Genomic DNA, 20,025 nt, shown 5'->3' with positions numbered 1-20,025 from the left:
ACTAAAAACGTGCTTCCCTCTGGTTGTAAAACGTGACATTTTTCCCGTGAGATATTACAGAAACAGCATTTGACTTCATGGCCGAGCTGTTTTCAAGTCTGAATCATCTGTGAATCATTTGTTGTCGTGGTTTGTGGATTAACTTCTTCTACCATCGTCCAGATGGTAAACTCCAAACTGCTGAACTTCGTCCTCACCTCCACTCACCACACATCCGCCGTCAGTGTGTCTGCACACAGGGTTTTTAAATTTTACTGTCGTATATCAGATTAACGTTAGACTTTGTTCAATCTGCAGGAGGTGAGGTTTTTATCTATATTCTCTTTATCCACCATCAACATCCACAGTCCTGACCGCACGCCTTAACTCTGCACGTCAATCACTGCTGACCTCACAGAACCTGAGGTGTGATGATGGATGACCTCCTCAACCACTGAGGCTGATGGGAAATCATCTCCTCTGAGTTCACCGAGCATGCTCTATTTTAACACCTGAGGCTTAGTTTCAGATATTCTGCACGGCAGCTCTTATTGTCATAACGTCAGATTAGACAGATTATCATCACGTTGATGTTTCCAGTTTCTTACAGCTCCTTCACCACATGGCTGAAAACACACCAGCTGAAATCTACTCTTCACAGATTGTGTTCAGAACTGCTGTTCCTTCAGATCCTTCAGATGACAAAAGTCATCAGATTATTATTTGGATTTTTTACCTTTTAGCTCAAATACTTTCTTTAAGATCGTTTGAGTTGTTGATGTGATGTTCTAGAACTGTCTCTGGTTCAGGTTCTGACATAAGGAACATGAGGTGGTTTCAGTAGAATCAGTTTCTGTTCACCTGTTCAGGCAGAGACGTCTACAGGAAAGTCCAGGGACGAGAACACCCCGCCCCCTCTGCCATCATCAACATCACAGGTGCGTGCACCTGTTCGTCTGTCATCCATCTATACGTCTGTAACCAGGTGTTCATCCACCCATCAGGCTATGGCCACCACCGGTCCATCTGTTCATTCATCTATCCCTCCATAGTTTATTTGTCCATCCGTCTGTCCCGTTATCCGTCCATCATTGGTTTATCCATCCATCCATCATCTATCCAGTCCCATCCGTCCCTCCCACTCTTCTTGTCTTTTTCTGAATCCTTGTTGACATTGAAGCATCAGAGATGAAAGTCTTACTATCAATCTTTCTCTTTCTCTCTCAGAGGAGCGGGGTGAGGAGGTGTTGACCAAGAAGGAGGAGGAGGAGCGAAGGATCGCAGAGATGGGCAGACCGATGCTGGGAGAGCACGTCAAGCTGGAGGTCATTATAGAGGAGTCGTACGAGTTCAAGGTGGGATCAGATTGTGTTTAATTGATGTCTTAATTAACACATCAGATGAACGCGTACAGTCAAATGTAAGAATCAGTCTTCAGATTTCTCTGTAGAGAGATCAGTGAACATGATTTGTTTCGTTTCCTTTAAACTTTTTGTTGTTTGGTGAGTCACTGTTTCCTGTGACCTGCTGTCCTTCAGAGCACCGTGGATAAACTCCTGAAGAAGACCAACCTGGCCCTGGTGATCGGGACAAACAGCTGGAGACAACAGTTTGTGGAAGCCATCACGGTCAGCTCTGGTGAGAACGTGACCTGAGCCAAAAAGTGTGGCACAGAAACCAGACTCCAATTCTGACTTAAAGAAAAATCTAAGTTTTTAAAGGAGTCTTAAATAGGAATTGTGTTGACTCCTGGCTCTGCCTCCCTCTCCTGCCCAGGTGATGATGATGATGATGAATGTGGCGAAGAGAAGTTGCCCTCCTGTTTTGACTACGTCATGCACTTCCTCACCGTCTTCTGGAAGCTTCTGTTCGCCCTCGTTCCTCCCACCGACTACTGGAATGGTTGGGCCTGTTTCTGCGTCTCTATCTCCGTCATCGGCTTGCTGACTGCGATCATCGGCGACCTGGCGTCACATTTCGGCTGCACCGTTGGCCTCAAAGACTCCGTCACTGCTGTGGTGTTCGTCGCTTTGGGCACATCTGTACCAGGTCTGATACAAAGCCGTCCCACTCTCCTCATTTTTAAGTACAGTTCCATACATCACATTTATTTAGCACGTGCTGTTGTCCAAAGCAGCTTTACAATAAGTAAGAATCCCTCAGCCCCAATCACAGGCAGACTTTGTGCAGCTGTCATTATTTGAACTGTCAACAGTCAAAACTAATTGCGAGTTTTGCGCACAGTGTGAGAACCAATGAGGTGACTGGCTGATCGAACCGTACACTGTGATTGGCTGAAGTCCAAACCCTATTGTGGATGCACACATGGTCCTGAGTAAACTACACTCAGGAGTCTGCGTGGACGGACATGTGCACATGTTTGTTGGCACAGGCAGTCAGCTTTACCTCAACCCTCAATTCAAAAGTTAAGAAGTTTATTTTGTTGTTACATCCATGTACATTTAGACAACACCCAACATCGCAGGTGTGGTTCGTTGTATTTGTGAGAATATCTAAGTATGACATGGCAGTACGTGCTGTATGACACAGAGTGTAGGTAATGCATGCAGCGACCACTAGATGGCAGTAAAAGCAGGATTGCTGATCTGGGTTTAGTTCTTTCAAGGGGAACTCTGTGTTTTATTTTCAGTTCCATAAAGTGCTTTGACCTGTGAGCAACAGATTAAATAAGAAATGGTCGAAATGTGGACAGATTTTAGTCCCTAGTATTGGTCAAATGAGAAAAAAAAGGATCCTACATTTCCCATACTGCAACTGGAGAGTGTTATTTGTTAGAGCCTCGCTGCCCAATGAACAGCCACACCTTTCAACTCAAAACCCAAGATGAGATAACCCTGGTGATGTCACAGTGACATCACCAGGGTTATTGTGTCCTCCAGTGGCACAGAGGACATTAAACAACTGTTTTGACAGGGTGGGGAGGACTGACCAGCACCACTAAACTGACCTTTAAACTAATCAGCTCTGCAGGTAAACAGGTCAAGGTCGCTGCAACTCAAACATAGCATCTCCTTTCCTCTTCCTCTGCCACAGACACCTTTGCCAGTAAGGTGGCAGCCATCCAGGACCAATATGCCGACGCCTCCATCGGCAACGTGACTGGGAGTAACGCTGTTAACGTCTTCCTTGGTATTGGTGTGGCCTGGTCCATCGCTGCCATCTACCACTACTCCAAGGGTCAGGAGTTCAGGGTCGACCCGGGCACGCTGGCCTTCTCCGTCACACTCTTCACCATCTTTGCCTTCATCTGCATCGCTGTCCTCATCTACCGCCGCCGGCCTGAGATTGGTGGGGAGCTCGGTGGACCCAGAGTTCCCAAGATCCTCACCAGCTGCCTGTTCTTCAGCCTGTGGTTAATGTACATTGTCTTCTCCTCCCTGGAGGCCTACTGTCACATAAAGGGCTTCTAAAAGTTCTGCTTCTGATGGCCCTTGATGAACAGTTTCCAAAAGTTCCAGCAGATTCCTGCATTTTCTGACAGGTTCCTATAATTTCTGTACTTTGTCTAAAGATTTGGTAGATGTATAAAGCTTGTGACAGGTTCCTGACAGCTGGTGGATTCCTACAGGTTCTACAGGACATGTAACAGTCTTGACAGGTTTCTGAACTCCTAATAGTTATAATAGTTTTTTTTTTTTTTTGATCATCTGTTTGATGGTCTTCTTCTGTTCAAAACAATAAAAGAAGATCAATACAATCTTTATGGGTTTCTAGAGATCCCAAAGGTTCCTGAAGGATTAAACAGCTTCTTGACAGCCCTGATGCATTCCTAAAAGTTCCAGTGTGTTCCTGCATAATGTGACAGGCTCCTGTCAGCTGGGCTCCTGAATGTTCTGACAGATGACTTTAAGTTTTTATTTCTTAGAAGGTTTGGATAGACGTCTAAAGCTTGTAACAGGTTTCAAACAGTTGACTGAATGCTCTAATGGACGTGTATCGCAGCAGTTCAAAGAGAGTTTTCTGCCAGCTTCCTGAAATTTCTGAAGGCTTGAATGAACTAATAGTGTTTTTGATGATCTGACTGGTTTCTTGGCATTTTGACAAATCGCTAAATATTTTAACTGTATAGTTCTTTTACGTTCTTTAAAGGTTTATCAGGTTCAAAACATCCTTGAAGGGTTTCTGAAGCTCCCAGAGGTTGCTGACGTGTTCCACGTGTTCTTGACAGTCCTGATGGGTTTCTGAAGGTTACCGTGGAACCCTCAAGACTCCTGAAATGTCTTTGGTGTCCATATTGGACTGTTCTCTGGCTGTTTCGTGCTGGTGACCTCCATGACTGGACTATCTTCTTCACATACCTCCTGAACATCTAAAGACATCCACCTGTATCATAAATCCCTCATCTGTACCTTTAAACAATGTATATCATAAACCATTTGAATTTTGTCATGCAAAGACTTTGAACCACAACCACAGTAGTGACGACGAACAGCCGAGGGGCGACGGAGGCAGTTCATGCTGTAGACTTGTGAAAACCTGCAGGGCTTCTGATGTTTCAGGTCACTGGAGGAGTCGTGTTGCACCTAAATGAATATCTGCACTGAGTTTGAAATATAGTTAATTTTGCTCGTAGGATGATCCTGAGTTTGGTGTTGAAACCACTGAAGGTCTTTGCTGTACTGAGACCTCGAACTCTTTAAAACAGAGACTCTGAACCGGAGCTGCAGCGGCAGCAGTTATACGATCGCGTTTGTTTGTGTGTGAGTGTGTGTGAGCGCATATGTAACCTCAAAGAACACTGTCATCATGATCTGTGATATGATTGGTTGTTTGGCAATAGCAGCCAACTGCAAAATGGATGCCTATTGGATGATGTCAACACAAGAGCTGTTGTGTATTATCTGACATCAGGATGCAGTGTGTTTCCTTCAAATATTAAAGTACAGTGAGTGATGTGTTGTTTTCCTCTTCACTGTGTATAAATCTCTGCTCTGATTGGTCCACAGAAACAGCTTCAGTCACACAGTTTGTTTTCAGTCTGATTGGTTTAAGTCCTACAGAACCTCCTGCGACTGGAAACGCAACAAAGTCTGAAGTTCTGCTGCAGCCTCAGTGAGAACAAACAGCCTGCTGATGGTTTGTCTGTTCGTCTTGGACTCTTTGTGAGACCGCAGGGAGCTAAACAAGTGAAGTTTGTCCCAACGGTGGAACGAGTTCAGAGGTTTTCAAGCTGTCAAAGGGTCCAACAGGTCGTCTGCGCAAACAGGTTATGACTGCTATTTACATTCAGTGTTGGGCGGCGACCTCTAGTGGCTGTTTTAATTAATTGTGACGGTTGGGGGGACGGACTGTCACCCGGGACGCTGACGTTCATGTCTGCAGTGAAAACCAAAGTCAGCTGTGATTTATTTGAACTAGCAGAGTCACTCATCGGTTTCCATCGTCAGCAGCGAAAAGGATTTCCTCCAACATGACAGACAAACACACAGTGTGAGGAAACCAGCCTCTAACAGTCATTTCCAGGTTTGTTTATTGTTTTGAACATCCTAAAGTTTTTTTTAATATGTTTTACTAAAGTGCAACCTGCCTCTTTAAAGGTTAAAGCTCTGCAGTGTGACGCTTAACAAACACAAGAGAAACACGAGAAGCACAAAGTGATTCTGAGGGGAAATCAAAGAGTTTGTAGGATCAATGCAGAAATCTGAATCAGTTCATTTTGGATCAGCTGCAGGCGCAGTGTTTGGATGTCTCCACAGCAACAGCAGCTGAGCATTATGGGTACTTTAGTGCATTCCCAGCCGACACTATTTTAAGATATCTGACATCTTCTGAGATGAAATAAATTTCTGCCCATTGGTGTCACCCTGAACCTCCGATACACTGCGGTGAGTTTACCTTCCGGCAGAGCTGATCTCTGAGGGAACAGCGAGTCACTGCAGACACGTTCTCTGCTCTGATAACAGCTCCAGTTAATCCACAGCGGAACTTCAATAATAAGCCAGATCATTATTATCATTATGAGACAAACACACTGTGGACAGTATGTACAGTGAGCAGCTCAAACATCCACAGCAGAGTCCATAGAAAGAATTAAAAAGTAACTTACATGATACAAATGATCCAACAGGACTAGAGAGAGAAAAAGGCAAACAGGGTTTCATCTGATCTGGTTCAGGGTTCAGGGGTCAGGGGTCAGGGGTCAGGGTTCAGGGTTCAGGGGTCAGGGGTCAGGGATCAGGGTTCAGGGTTTGTTGTAGCCAAAGATCCCCACAGGAAAGTGTTTGACGTGAGTAGGCCACTGAGCAGCCAGCTGGAAGAACTTCACATCGTTCCACTCGACGCCGTCTATAGAGACTGAGACACACAGGAGATCCTGATCACTGATCAATCACTGATCAATCACTGGTCAATCACTGGTCAATCACTGATCAATCACTGGTCAACTGCTGAGTGTCAGTCAGTATGTGGACTGACACTAAAGCTCATGTTTGATGCTGTTTAGAAAAAGAAGAAACACTGAGTGTGTGTGCGTGTGTGTGCGTGTGTGTGCATACCTCTCAGTGTGTGTTGGTGTTTGGAGGTACAGATCAGTCTGCTAATTCCTTCGATCAGCTGACTCCTCGACTCCGCCTCCTTCTCCTTCATCTTCTTACTGAGGAACATGACTGACAGACACACATCATCATCATCACCATCATCATTATCATCATCATTATCATCACCATCATCATTATCATCACCATCATCATCATCTTCATCATCAACATCATCATCTTCATCGTCATCATCATCTTCATCACCCTCATTACCATCATCATCATCATCCTCATCATCATCATCATCATCATCACCATCACCATCATCATCACCCTCGTTACCATCATCATCATCATCACCATCATCATCATCATCATCATCACATCATCTTCATCATCATCATCACCATCACCATCACCATCATCATCACCACCCTCGTTACCATCATCATCATCATCATCACCATCATCATCATCATCATCATCATCACCATCATCATCATCATCATCACCATCATCATTATCATCACCATCATTATCATCTTCATCATCATCATCATCATCACCATCATCACCCTCATTACCATCATCATCATCATCATCATCATCTTCATCATCATCAGCATCATCTTCATCATCATCATCATCATCATCATCATCACCATCACCATCATCATCACCCTCATTACCATCATCTTCATCATCACCATCACCATCATCATCTTCATCACCATCATCTTCATCATCACCATCACCCTCATCATCATCATCACCCTCATCATCATCATCATCATCACCATCACCATCATCACCCTCATCATCATCATCACCATCATCATCACCATCATCATCACCATCATCATCATCACCATCATCATCATCATCATCATCATCATCACCATCACCATCATCATCTTCATCACCATCATCATCTTCATCACCATCATCTTCATCATCACCATCACCATCATCACCATCATCAACTTCATCACCATCACCATCACCATCATCATCATCATCATCTTCATCACCATCATCATCTTCATCATCATCATCACCATCACCATCACCATCACCATCATCACCATCATCATCTTCATCACCATCATCTTCATCATCACCATCATCATCATCACCCTCATCATCATCACCGTCCCTCCTCTTCCTCACCTTTCTTGTTCTTCTCTTTGGTCACCACCGTCATGCTCATCAGTTCTCCTCCGCTGATCCTCGACACCTGCAGACTGCGAAAGTTGCTCTTCAGAGTGTTCTTCATCCCCACCTCCTTCCTCCGTTCTCCTCCTCCTCCTCCTGCGCCTCCCCCTCCCTGACTGCTCCAGTAGTCCACCTGCAGACCCATCACCTCCCCTGGACAGCTGGACAGAGAGGATGAGAAACAGGAGGAGACACAGGACAGAGGTCAAGTCTCTTAGCAGAGAATCACAAGTTGTCGTGTCGTTAACAGGAAGTACCTGGTGGAGGGGGAGGGAGGAGGTGTGGAGGTGATGCTGATTGGTGCTCCTGACTGGGAGGGAGGAGATCCCAGTATGATGTCATCAGAGTCAACTGTGGACAGAGAAGCAGGTGTGATGAACGACTGGATGAAGAACGTGATGAATGACGAGAACCATTGCCGGCACAGTGAGGTGGAGGGGAGGAGCTGGGGGCAGGTGAGCCCGTGGCAGGTGAGCTTGGCCTACCTGAGGTGGACAGGAAGTTCAGCTCCACAATGCCGACCTTCACCAGCTGAAACAGAGACACAGCTCAGCTCAGCTCAGAAAAGACCCTGCCGATAACTTCACATCCTGACTTTCTCAACAGGAAGTCATGTGACTCGCGTCAGAAGTTTCCACCAATCTGTTAAAGATCTAAATTGAATGTTTCTTCAGCATTTATGCTTTCAGTGGCCTTTGATGGACACCGTTTCCCATGAACCCTCTCTGTGGTGAGTTCACTGTCTGTAACAACAGCAGGACAGTCGACTGTCTGTGAACTAACCACGTACACAGGAAGTGACATCATAACTTCAGCGGTTTATTCTGCTCTGAGCAGCTGCAGCATCACATTCTGACATCAATCTATTATTTCTGTCAAAACACAAACTTCCTGTGCTGCTGTGTGTGAGTGTCCACGAGACACGGGACGACTTCCTGCTGTCCCACCAAAATAAAATCCAGATTCTTTCATAAGTTGTTACTTATTACTGTATTTGACCGACTTATTACTACTGTATGATGACAGAAAGCATCTTAACACAACCAACACGAGGCGGAGCACTGTCACGGTCGTAGTAAAAGAAGTTTTCCAGGAGAAACTGCAGTAATAGTACTAGCTGACAGTATTTCTTACCCCAATAAAAGGAACAAACTTCTGACAGGAGTCATCGTCGGGGCTGCAGAAAAAGAGCAGAGTTCATTTTCACTCAGTATGCAGACAAACAGGCGTTGAGTGGTGACAAGTGAACAAATGAGAAGTAGATTAAAGGCAGTCGTGTTACACTGTGATTCCTCTAACGTCCACTAGATGCTGCTGTGACAAAGGAAGCACTGAAGCAGCTGGATTGAAGTGAATGGGAAAACTATTCAGAGTCATTGCAGTCTTCACAGAAGTTCAGCTCTCAGCAGATCGCAGAGCTTCTTCTGATGACCGCAGGGTCGCCTGTGGAGTATCTGATCCCTGGTCGAGCCACGTCAGCTTTATTTCTACAGCCCAAAGTCACATGTTTGGCTCAAAGGCTTTTACGGGGTGAAGAGCATGGAACGGACTCTGTGGCCTGAGGTCCGCTCACACCGGCATTTAAGACGAAGTTCATGGTGAAATCAGTTCATCCAGTTTCATGGACGCTCCACTACAGAGACCTGGTTTACACACCGTTAGACAGGAGGACATCATACTCTGGAGACTTACTGTCCAATTAGGGACAGAACTAGCAAACACGCTAAATGACACTTAGTTAGCTCAGAGAGCTGTTTTCCCTCTTCAGTACCTCTAAACTGAATGAAATGTTGAACGGTCCAGTAAAGAGAAAATAGAGAGAGATACGGTGACTGACTACAGCTAGCATGTTCCCAGCTGGCTAGCATATTAGCAGGTAGCTTGACAGCTGCACCAACTGGTTCTGGAAGTACTCACTACGTCACCGAGACTCTAGAACCAAATATTTGTAGATGGCACACCGGTGAATTTCAGCACTTCCTGGTGTGACTGGACCTGTAGACCTTTGATGGTGAGTGCAATGTTTTCATCAGTGTTTTGTTCGTTTGTTGTGCTACATTAGCATGTGCACAAAGACACACAAGCATAATGCATATGTGCATGATGAACTACAATCCTGGTGTCATGGAGGCAATGCAATCTGCACTGAACCAGACTTCTAAATGTCCCTTCACACACGTGGGACCACAGAGACACTACAGACAGGACGTCATTCACACAGGTTAGAAGTCCCAGCAGCACCAGAACCTGATCCACATGATGGTTAGAGAAACCTTCAGTGCAGAATCAGGTCACTAGTTTCAGACAAACAGCAGGCAGGACAAGAAGAGGGGCTGGGCATGAAGGACAAAGGTCAAAGGTCAAAGGAAGGGAGGGCAGCAGAGAGGTGGGAGATACCTGAGGTACAAATCAAAATGCAAACTTCGCTTCCTTGAATGCAAAGAAAAGACAAAAGAGAAAAGTGCTGAGATGGAGACCAGCAGGGACGATTGACGAGTCCTTCCTTCAGCTCGTGTTCTGTCTGTCTCCACCGTTCTGTGCAGATCAACACCTTTTCTCATTCTTAATGGAGACGAGACGCTGATGATGAAGCAGGTCAGAATAGCTCGACCTTACCTGATGTGTTGACTTGGTTGTTTTCTGCAGTCTGTGTTTTTCACAGGACACTCGTTAGCTGTACTTAGCTGTAGTTAGCTAGCATCGTACTGTGTGTGTGTGCAGTCACTGTCACACGTTGCTAACTTTACTTCCTCTTTTCGTTGTTCCTGGTCTTTGCGCTCTTTGCCTTCAGCGTCGCTGCTGTGTGATGCTGACTGAGTGAATACGTTGATTTGATTTGGAATGACGTGGGTGGGCTGGCAGCCATGTTGGCTGGTGTGGAGCATTTAGTGACTCTGCTCAGGAAGTCAGGAGCCGTTTGTCTACAGCTACGAAGATAAAGTGCTTGAAGAGACGTGGTCTAACGCGACACAGCGGCAGACACACGACGCTCACTCTGTAGATTCAGCGTTAATAAACATTCATCCAGGTGACGGCTGAAGGTCGAATCCCGACTGTGGCAGTTCAGAGAAATACCTCTTGTGTTTGCAGGTGAGCATGGCCTCTGAGATGGGACACAGGTGAGAGACAGCAGCTCCGCTCAGATACTGAGACACTCGACCTGCGACGCCGACGGGGTCTGTGAACAGAGACAGAGCACACCTAAATAAATATATTAAACATTAACAGCACAGAGTTTTCACTGCTGACACTCGTCATGTCATCAGAGTCAATGAGACTGACGGCGTCTCACCTTTTTAAATAAAAAGACCAACAGGAGCAACAACAGTGAGGAAGTCCACTGCTCCCATTTCTATTTATCAAATGTACAAAATCAATGAAATGAGACTGAATTCTGAATCAAACTGTGAGATTCTTTAAGTTTCCCACTGCATGAAAATGACATAAAGCGTCACATGAATGCATGAGGTCCATCCTCAGGGGACCACGAGCATCCACAGTGAGCTTCAGGGAAACCTTGTGCAGTGTCGGTGTCATGAGAGAAAAGCTCGCTCAGGTACGTTTGATTAACTGTCCTTTCAGTTTTGAGACACGTCATGAGAACAGACTCATTCGTTTCATGGACTGAAATGTTGGGGGAGGATCTGGACCTGACAGAGACACCAAAGGTCAGGGGTCAGTTTCCCTCCATCAGAGAGCATGAAGGTACCGAGAGGTGGAGGCTCCAGGCGTCCGAACAGCTCCCTCCAGCTGGCGTCCATGAACAGGTTGTTGAATTTGCTGTCCAGGGCGGCCAGGAACTTGGCCAGCGGGTGGGATCCTGGTGAGGTGATAAACACATGGAGCATCGTGGGGGGTTCATGGCAGGATGGTTTATATGTCAGAGGATAATGTGTTTGAGTCAATGCGTACCAACAGGGAGGATGAGGAAGCGGACGTAGTTCAGCCAATCAGGCGTCTTGCTGGCCAACTGCTCTACAAAGCAGCAGAGGATGGTGCTGAGGTAGCTCTGATCTCCGCCCACCGCCACCTTCACAGTGGGCGGCGTCTGGGAGTTACAGTTACAGCTAGGAAACACATTCAGGTCACACATCAAACGTTTTCTTAAATCTCGGACGTGATTCGAATCGATCATGACATCTGTTGAGCTCATAACTGGTGCAACAGGCGGCAGGTGTTCATCATACTGATGAGTCAAAGTATTGATCAGATGATTCTTACAATCTCTGGATCCGGCTGATGATGGCACTGAAGGCGGCCTGGACATCAGCTGTCGAGACGGTGCAGACGATTGGCTGATCGAAGAGAAGCTCTGACAGATACTGAAGAGAGGGAAATGTCTTCCTGTCATCAGAGCTCAACATGTGACATATTTCCTCAAATAACTGCTGAAAGCAACAGGCCTTTATTTGAAGCAGGCTTGTAGCAGAGGCAGGCCTTTATTTCTAATCCCTCTGTTTGATAATTGATCATATTTTTGTGGGAAGCCTTGTGGAGATCTGCTCCTGTTGCCTGTTACTGCATTACATGCACTTCCTGTATCGTGTCAGTGGACAGAAAGCCTTCATTTCCAGCAGGCTTTTATTGTGAAGCATTTATGTTGAGGAGGTCAGTGACTGGTTCCAAAAGGCACTTGAAACGTGGCTGCTGCCATCTTGTGGTCTTTATACTTTACTACGTAATACAGCTTGGCTGAGACGTTAACACACACAAGTTCAGGTGAGTTCCAGGTGTTGAAATAGTCATTATATTGTTGAATCTGTTGAATTTAAATGTGTTTGTATGATGATCAGCTGCCATGTTCATACCAGACCCAGTTTCTACTGGAGGACATGTACTCATTGTCTTTCCTTGTACAACCTGCTGCTGGGACACTGAACTGATACGATGTGGACACCCGAGCAACAGGCTGCAGGACATGTGTCCTTGTCTCACTGATAGTGGACTGTCCTTGTGAAAAAAACAGAATAGCTATCAGCAAATTAAAATCTAAAGAGACAGAAAGGAGGGGCAGAAAGAAGAGAGAGAGACAGACAAATGGACAGACCTGTCCCTGCCAGTCCACGGTGTTGATCAGGATGATGGAATCAGGGATCAGATCATCAGAGAACAGGATGTGGTTCAGCTGATCCAGGACTGACTTCCTGGCAACCTAAAAGCAGACATCAGCAGAGACGATGGATGACTGTCCTCTGTCCGTCCTCGCAGTCATTACTGAGCGGCCTGTCCTTCAAAAACCAAAGACATGTCCCTCCAAGAAAACAACTGTTTGTCTAAAAATGTCCTCACAAAGACACTACTGGACAAAAGGTCCAACTGAACCAACCGTTGTCCACACAGTGTTTCTGTGTGTTCTTTGGTTTCCAGTCTGTGTTCATGTGACACTGCTGAGGTCAAGGGTCAAAGGGAGAAGCTGCAGGTGTGTCTGCATGTCTGTGTGTCTGTGTGTCTGTGTGTCTGTCTGTGTGTCTGTCTGTGTGTCTGTCCGTCTGTCTGTCCGTCTGTCTGTGTGTCTGTCCGTCCGTGTGTCTGTGTGTCTGTCTGTCCGTCTGTGCGTCTGTCTGTGTGTCTGTCTGTCTGTGTGTCTGTCTGTGTGTCTGTCCGTCTGTCTGTCCGTCTGTCTGTGTGTCTGTCCGTCTGTGTGTCTGTCTGTCCGTCTGTGTGTCTGTGTGTCTGTCTGTGTGTCTGTCTGTCCGTCTGTCTGTCCGTCTGTCTGTCTCTCTCTGTCTGTCCGTCTGTCTGTGTGTCTGTCCGTCCGTCTGTGTGTCTGTGTGTCCGTCTGTCCGTCTGTCTGTCCGTGTGTCTGTCTGTCCATCTGTCTGTGTGTCTGTCCGTCTGTCTCTCTGTCTGTCCGTCTGTCTGTGTGTCTGTCCGCCTGTCTGTGTGTCTGTCCGTCTGTCTGTCTGTCTGTCCGTCTGTCTCTCTGTCTGTCCGTCTGTCTGTGTCTGTCTGTCCGTCTGTCTGTCTGTCTGTCTGTCTGTCTCTCTGTCTGTCCGTCTGTCCGTGTGTCTGTCTGTCTGTCTGTCTGTGTGTCTGTCTGTCTGTCTGTGTGTCTGTCTGTGTGTCTGTCTGTCTGTCTGTCCGCCTGTCTGTGTGTCTGTCTGTGTGTCTGTCTGTCTGTCTGTGTGTCTGTCCGTCTGTCTGTCTGTCCGTCTGTCTGTGTCTGTCTGTCCGTCTGTCCGTGTGTCTGTCTGTCCGTCTGTCTGTCTGTGTGTCTGTCTGTCTGTCTGTGTGTCTGTCTGTCCGTCTGTCTGTCTGTCTGTGTGTCTGTCTGTGTGTCTGTGTGTCTGTCCGCCTGTCTGTGTGTCTGTGTGTGTGTGTGTCTGTCTGTGTGTCTGTGTGTCTGTCTGTCTCACCTGTGGAGGAGGGATCCTGTAGTCAGAAGACGTCTCACTGTCGACGCTGCTGGTTCTGTCTGTCCCTCTAGAGTTCTGTCTGTCCTTCATGGAGACGCTCCAAGGATGGCGAGACAGCTGACTTCCTGTCTTACTGCAGAGAGAGCAGACAGACAGCTGACAGCTCTGTGTGTGTGTGTGTGTGTGTGTGTGTGTGTGTGTGTGTGTGTGCGTGCGTGTGTACCTTGGTGACATGTGTGTTTGGGACTCAGTTTTACTCAGTTTGGCAGCTGGGCCTGTATCTGTTCCCATGGCAACATCATCCTCAAATTCCTGTGGAGAGAAGAAGATGAATAAGAGTGTGTGTGTGCGTGTGTGTGCGTGTGTGTGCGTGTGTGTGCGTGTGTGTGCGTGTGTGTGCGTGTGTCTCTGGTCCAGACTCACCCCGGGGCTGCCCACCTCCCCTCTGGACTCCTCCGGGAGTCGAGGTCTCTGAGCAGGAGAAGACGGCAGCTCGGTCTCCTGGTGACAACAGAGGACAGTTACTCAGTCTGACCTGCAGGTGGCAGCAGAGTGAAGCTAACACTGCTGCCTAAATCAAAGGGTTGAGCTTATGTACAGTGGCCTGTTTGGACAGCATCAGAGCAAAGCTCCATTCAGACAGGATGAACATTACAGTTTAACACTGTGAGGTGAAGGAAGACAAGGACACTCAGCAGGACAGACTCTAAAGACAAAGACTAAAGCCTCCTCAGGGGGGCGCCGGAGAGCCGAAGAGGAGCCAAAGACTCTGCAGGAGGGAGTTAGAGTCAAAAATCTCTGTCCTCCTCAGAGTCAGGGATTTAAAGGACAGGAGGACCAGCGAGTCAGGAAGGAAGTGTTCCTGTGGTTACGAACTTTGGACGGGATGGAAACCACTGAGGACAGCAGGACATTTAAAAGTCTGGACACCTCCCCTGCACACAGAAATCCAGTCCCAGCGAGGCTTTAGTGATACTTTGTCAGCCTCAGCTGCGATTTGAGCTACATGCTAACATTAGCAGTGATAATATCCAGAATACGTAAATTACAGTGTGGACATGTCTTCTGTCAGTCTAAAGTGTGGACATGTCTTCTGGCTGTCCTCTCTTCACGTCTGTGGTGCTCGGCTGAAAACATGGTGAATCTGCTGATTTGTACTCACGGCTGCGCTTTGTTCTTTCTGTCGGCTCCTCTGACTGTTCAGACTCCCGATCTCGGTCTGAGAGCTCGACTGAGACACGCCCTCAAAGAAAGGCCTGTTGGACGGAGACGTCAGCACAGTCAGCAACAACGACACGTCTGCAGGGACACAGCAGACATGAAACACAGCAGCCAACATTTCCACTGCTGACGACCTGGAAACCATCTTCAGAGTGCTGACATGAAGTGGGACAGCTGGACAGTCCGTCATGGAGGACGCTAACACGTTAGCAGTGTGTCTCTGTGAGCCTCTCTGCTCCAGACCAGCGATGCAGCTATCCGTCATCACACATATGGACTTTCTCACCTTCGTAATACTGTCTTAGTGCGTGGCTGTGGCTCAGGAGGTAGAGCGGTCGTCCACCAATCGGTCGGTGGTTCGATCCCTGGCCTCGGCAGTCCACATGCCGAAGTATCCTTGGACAAGTCACTGAACCCCTAAACCGCCCCGATGCTGCACTATCGGTGTGTGAATTCATACGTACGTGACTTTGGATAAAATCTGCTAATGACTGACCGTCTCCATCACTGATGTGAACATTTTAAGTTCAGCCAGCTGCCGTGTGGCACCAGCTGAACGCAGCGTCCATCAGGTCTATAATGAAACATACGTGTGGACGTTGGACAGCTGAGGCGTGTCTGCTCTGACGTCAGTCTGACCTGAGTTTGGGTTTGGGCGTGCTGAGGATGCTGTCGTTGTCGTCCAGTTCTGGGCCGCTGTCACTCGGGTTGTAAACCTCCAGACTGTCGTACAGGAGATCCAGGTCCTCCTCGGCCTCCTGACACTGACCCACCGGATCTGAGTCCAGAACCTACGGACAGAAGCTAAGTGTCAGGTGGACGGACAGCTTCTACAACAATCAATAACCCGAAAGCTGAAGGAGATCAACCTGAACACTCTGATTACAGCACTATGACGGTTATTGTAATTATTAATGTTAAAGGTTTTCCGGCACGAGTTCATCGTGCAACCATTTCATTTGAAAGTTTGAACTGATCAGGAATATTAGCAGTGTCCCTCCTGTCCTCTGCTTCTGTCTCTTGCTGGTCACCAAACCATCAGCCACCTTCTTCAGTTTGATCAGTTCATTCAAACACTTTCCAAACCAACCACGTGTCCTGGATCCCAGTCCCAGAAACCTCGTAGGAGACCAGTTCACCTCCACATCATCACGACCCCTGAGCTCTGTACGTCCCTCTGACCCGCACCGACTGAGCTAACGAATGACCTGTTCATGGCAGTGGACTCCTTAGAGGCTGCAGGCAGATTCTGTCTCGTGAAGACCACACAGTGCTGAGTACAAACCTCATCGGTGACTTTGAATCTTTTCAGAAGAGCCACAAACTTCTGTTTGAAGTTCGGTTGCTGAACGACAGAAAACAGACAGAGGAAAGGTGAGACACAGGTAAAAAGATTTGTGGAGTTTCTTCTGATCAAACTGTGAGCACCATCATATCCGACATGTTGCATTGTTCTACAACTACGTTTAATTGACACACCGCCTTCAAGCTGCTTTCTGTAACGAGCGGAAAACCGTCTCATCAGCATCTGCAAACACATCAGTCACATGACTGATGCTCTGTGGCCGGATGTCAATCACCAACACACAGTCTGACCGGTGTGTTCCTGGAAATCAGCAGCTCTGATTGGTTCAGTGTTCAGTTTGATGTGACTCAGAACAGCTGGAAACAGCACATTTTTGCTAGTTTGGCAGACATTCATGGTCCTCAGAGGAGGAATCCTACAGACGTTGATGATCCATCACTACATGTGTACTTTGAGATGAATGCTAACATAGCATGCTAATACATTGCTTGCATGCTAATCCAAACATTACTAGCCAAACTGTAGCATGTAAACATGCTAATATGGATATGCTAACATATCAACAAATAATATCAATGATATCAAATGCAGCATTTAAATGTCATCAGGTGCACTTTGAGCTGAATGGAACATTAGCATGCTAACATGATAATCAACAACACACAGCTCAAAGTCCAGCAGAGTCACATTTACCAACATTAATTCGCTTCATATCAGTTTTAACATTTTAGCGACATGCTAAACATTAGCACATTACCAGGCTAACTGGACATAAGTTAAAATGCCGCTAAAACTCTGTATGCTAACATACTGACATGCTAACTGCAGGCATGTTGGACTGATGAATGCTGTGCCTAGCTTTTAGCTGAATTACATCTTATTTAATAAACTGGTCATCAACTTTATCAATCCATTTCTAACTAATCGACTCTTGATCAATAAGCTAACAGACTTCTCACATGCGGACATTTAAAATGTGATGACAGTCATGAAGGCTGCCACCCCGACTCAAATGACCAGAGCCATCATTACTGTCACGAGCTCCACCTGTGCTGTGAGACAGGTGTGTCAGCTGAACAGGTACGCTGAGCTGTCAATCACCTGAGGTGGGACTGCGTCATCACTTCCTTCCTGTTCGGAGGAGAAGCTGTCGTCATCGTCCTCCCAGTAATTCTCCATATCAGGAGAGCGATCTGTCCCACAAACACAGTCTCATCAACCAACTGCAACACTCTGAATCCTGTCACTCACTCACTCACTCACTCACTCACTCATTCACTCACTCATTCACTCACTCACTCACTCACTCACTCACTCACTCACTCACTCACTCATTCATTCATTCACTCACTCACTCACTCACTCACTCACTCATTCACTCACTCACTCACTCACTCACTCACTCAGTCATTCAGTCATTCATTCACTCACTCACTCACTCACTCAGTCATTCATTCACTCACTCACTCACTCACTCACTCACTCACTCACTCACTCAGTCATTCAGTCATTCATTCACTCACTCATTCACTCACTCACTCACTCACTCACTCACTCAGTCATTCAGTCATTCACTCACTCACTCATTCACTCACTCACTCACTCACTCACTCACTCATTCATTCACTCACTCACTCACTCACTCACTCACTCACTCAGTCATTCATTCACTCACTCACTCACTCACTCACTCACTCACTCACTCAGTCATTCAGTCATTCATTCACTCACTCATTCACTCACTCACTCACTCACTCACTCATTCACTCACTCACTCACTCACTCAGTCATTCATTCACTCACTCACTCACTCACTCACTCACTCACTCACTCACTCAGTCATTCATTCACTCACTCACTCACTCACTCAGTCATTCATTCACTCACTCACTCACTCACTCACTCACTCACTCACTCACTCATTCATTCAGTGTGCCGGTCATTTCTAACGTCTGTCTGCGTCTCTTTGAGGACACTTTGGGATGTCTCTCAGTGACATGCAGAGAGGACGTCTCCTGTCTTCACAGGACAGCACGCTGAAGGACAGACAGCCTGTTTCTGAAAGACACTGTCAGGGAGCTCGTGTGCACTTTGCTTGCGACCAATCACGAGCCGGTATGCAATGAGCACCTGATGCTTTCAGACAGAGCGAAGGTCAGCTTCCTACCTGAGGCCTTGGTCTTGTTACCATGGTGACCGCTTGTGTCCTCCTGTTCGATTGGTTGGCTGGAGAGACAATGGACGCTCAGCTCCGCCGCACGCACAGGAGCATCCTTCAAGTTGCTATGGAGACCGAGGACGTGGGCTCCGTCTGTCGGATGCTGCATCACCTGGGACAAGACACACACACACACACGCACACACACGCGCATGCACACACGCACACACACGCAGCCGCCCGCCCACACACACACACACACACACAGACACACACACACACACACAGACACACACACACACACACAGCCGCCCACACACCAACACAGAGGAGAAAAAAAAGTAAAATAAGAAGAATTTATACTGTTTGACTGTTGTGTGTGTTGTGTGTGTTGTGTGTGTGTGTGTGTGACTGTGTGTGTGTGTGTGTGTGTGTGTGTGTGTGTGTGTGTGTGTGTGTGTTGTGTGTGTATGGTGTGTGTGTAGGTTTCCTGCATTGTAATGCATATGTGGACCTGATGGTGGCAGTAGATGCAGACAGAGGCTCAGTACAGTTCTTACAGTTCATCCTCTGGGGAACATGAACGTGTGAACATGAACGTGTGAACACGAACGTCTGGACCGGCTAACGCCGCCGCGCTGCTTCCTGTCGTACCTCGGCCATGTTGATGACGCCCACTGCGAGGGTCTTGTAGCCCAGGATGGTTCGGTTCTTGTACCTCTTCCTCCTCTGCAGCATCACGTGCAGACGGTTCACGTCTCTCTTCAGGAAGTGAGGATACTGGAAGACAGTCGTTAACACGGGTAGGATTCATCCTCTGAGGAGCAGGAGACGAGCAGCTGAACCAGAGAAGAAGAGCCTGATGAGTTTCATTGGTTTTTATGAAGGAACGATGACATACCTGCAGGGAGAAGGTGAGCTCCAGCTCTGTCTCCATCAGGCCGTCTGGAGGAAGGAGGTACTCGTTAGACCTTAAAATCCGCTTTGAGCCCTGACAGACAGACGTGAAGACACAAACAATGTTTAGGACGGGTCGCTTGTTTTGAATCGTGTCCTTGTTGTCTGACTTCTGTTAACACACTCATAGATCTGGACTACGGCTTATGTTGCCATGGACTCAGTGACTGATGTCTGTTTTTATTCATTTTTTGTCTTCATCCAGTCAAAGTGTCTCATCGACCGTCTCCCGAATCAGCTGTTAGCAGCTGAACACGGACAGACACAAACTGGATTCAGGTGTTCTCACCTGGATCTTCACAGCGATGACGATGGAGCTCAGCTCTCTGTCCAGCT

General features: G+C 47.1%; 2 protein-coding genes across 6 annotated transcripts in view; one reads left to right on the top strand and one right to left on the bottom strand.

Annotated features, from left to right (window-relative positions):
* slc8a1a (solute carrier family 8 member 1a) overlaps positions 1-20,025 on the top strand; it is a 55,845-nt gene that overhangs the window by 13,746 nt on the left and 22,074 nt on the right. For 2 of the 3 annotated variants that reach the window (XM_076727711.1, XM_076727709.1), the window contains exons 6-10: positions 849-917; positions 1,207-1,334; positions 1,518-1,617; positions 1,756-2,028; positions 3,034-4,899. In XM_076727711.1, coding sequence (XP_076583826.1) covers positions 849-917; positions 1,207-1,334; positions 1,518-1,617; positions 1,756-2,028; positions 3,034-3,410 — 947 coding nt within the window. In that variant the 3' untranslated portion in view covers positions 3,411-4,899. Of the gene's footprint in view, positions 1-848; positions 918-1,206; positions 1,335-1,517; positions 1,618-1,755; positions 2,029-3,033; positions 4,900-20,025 lie in introns of those variants that run through there. The other variant, XR_013077059.1, reaches the window with a different exon arrangement.
* The window catches only part of LOC143319110 (phosphofurin acidic cluster sorting protein 1), an 18,976-nt gene continuing 4,403 nt past the window's right edge, over positions 5,453-20,025 (bottom strand). The window contains exons 2-24 of one of the 3 annotated variants that reach the window (XM_076727713.1): positions 19,979-20,025; positions 19,634-19,723; positions 19,387-19,512; positions 18,742-18,904; positions 17,676-17,767; positions 16,554-16,613; positions 15,908-16,059; positions 15,210-15,303; positions 14,471-14,548; positions 14,271-14,359; positions 14,048-14,180; positions 12,739-12,843; positions 11,913-12,013; positions 11,604-11,758; positions 11,401-11,511; positions 10,767-10,869; positions 8,826-8,868; positions 8,177-8,222; positions 7,949-8,042; positions 7,647-7,852; positions 6,495-6,605; positions 6,181-6,294; positions 5,453-6,124 (exon numbers count right to left, since the gene is read on the bottom strand). The exon at positions 19,979-20,025 is cut by the window's right edge and continues 41 nt beyond it. In XM_076727713.1, the coding sequence (XP_076583828.1) occupies positions 6,182-6,294; positions 6,495-6,605; positions 7,647-7,852; positions 7,949-8,042; positions 8,177-8,222; positions 8,826-8,868; positions 10,767-10,869; positions 11,401-11,511; positions 11,604-11,758; positions 11,913-12,013; positions 12,739-12,843; positions 14,048-14,180; positions 14,271-14,359; positions 14,471-14,548; positions 15,210-15,303; positions 15,908-16,059; positions 16,554-16,613; positions 17,676-17,767; positions 18,742-18,904; positions 19,387-19,512; positions 19,634-19,723; positions 19,979-20,025 (2,312 nt within the window). In that variant the 3' untranslated portion in view covers positions 5,453-6,124; position 6,181. Of the gene's footprint in view, positions 6,295-6,494; positions 6,606-7,646; positions 7,853-7,948; positions 8,043-8,176; positions 8,223-8,825; positions 8,869-10,766; positions 10,870-11,400; positions 11,512-11,603; positions 11,759-11,912; positions 12,014-12,738; positions 12,844-14,047; positions 14,181-14,270; positions 14,360-14,470; positions 14,549-15,209; positions 15,304-15,907; positions 16,060-16,553; positions 16,614-17,675; positions 17,768-18,741; positions 18,905-19,386; positions 19,513-19,633; positions 19,724-19,978 lie in introns of all 3 variants that reach the window. The other 2 variants (XM_076727712.1, XM_076727714.1) reach the window with 2 other exon arrangements.

Source organism: Chaetodon auriga, chromosome 4 (assembly GCF_051107435.1).
Source record: "Chaetodon auriga isolate fChaAug3 chromosome 4, fChaAug3.hap1, whole genome shotgun sequence".
NCBI lineage: Eukaryota > Metazoa > Chordata > Actinopteri > Chaetodontiformes > Chaetodontidae > Chaetodon > Chaetodon auriga.
This window is presented reverse-complemented; position numbering and strand designations above follow the sequence as displayed.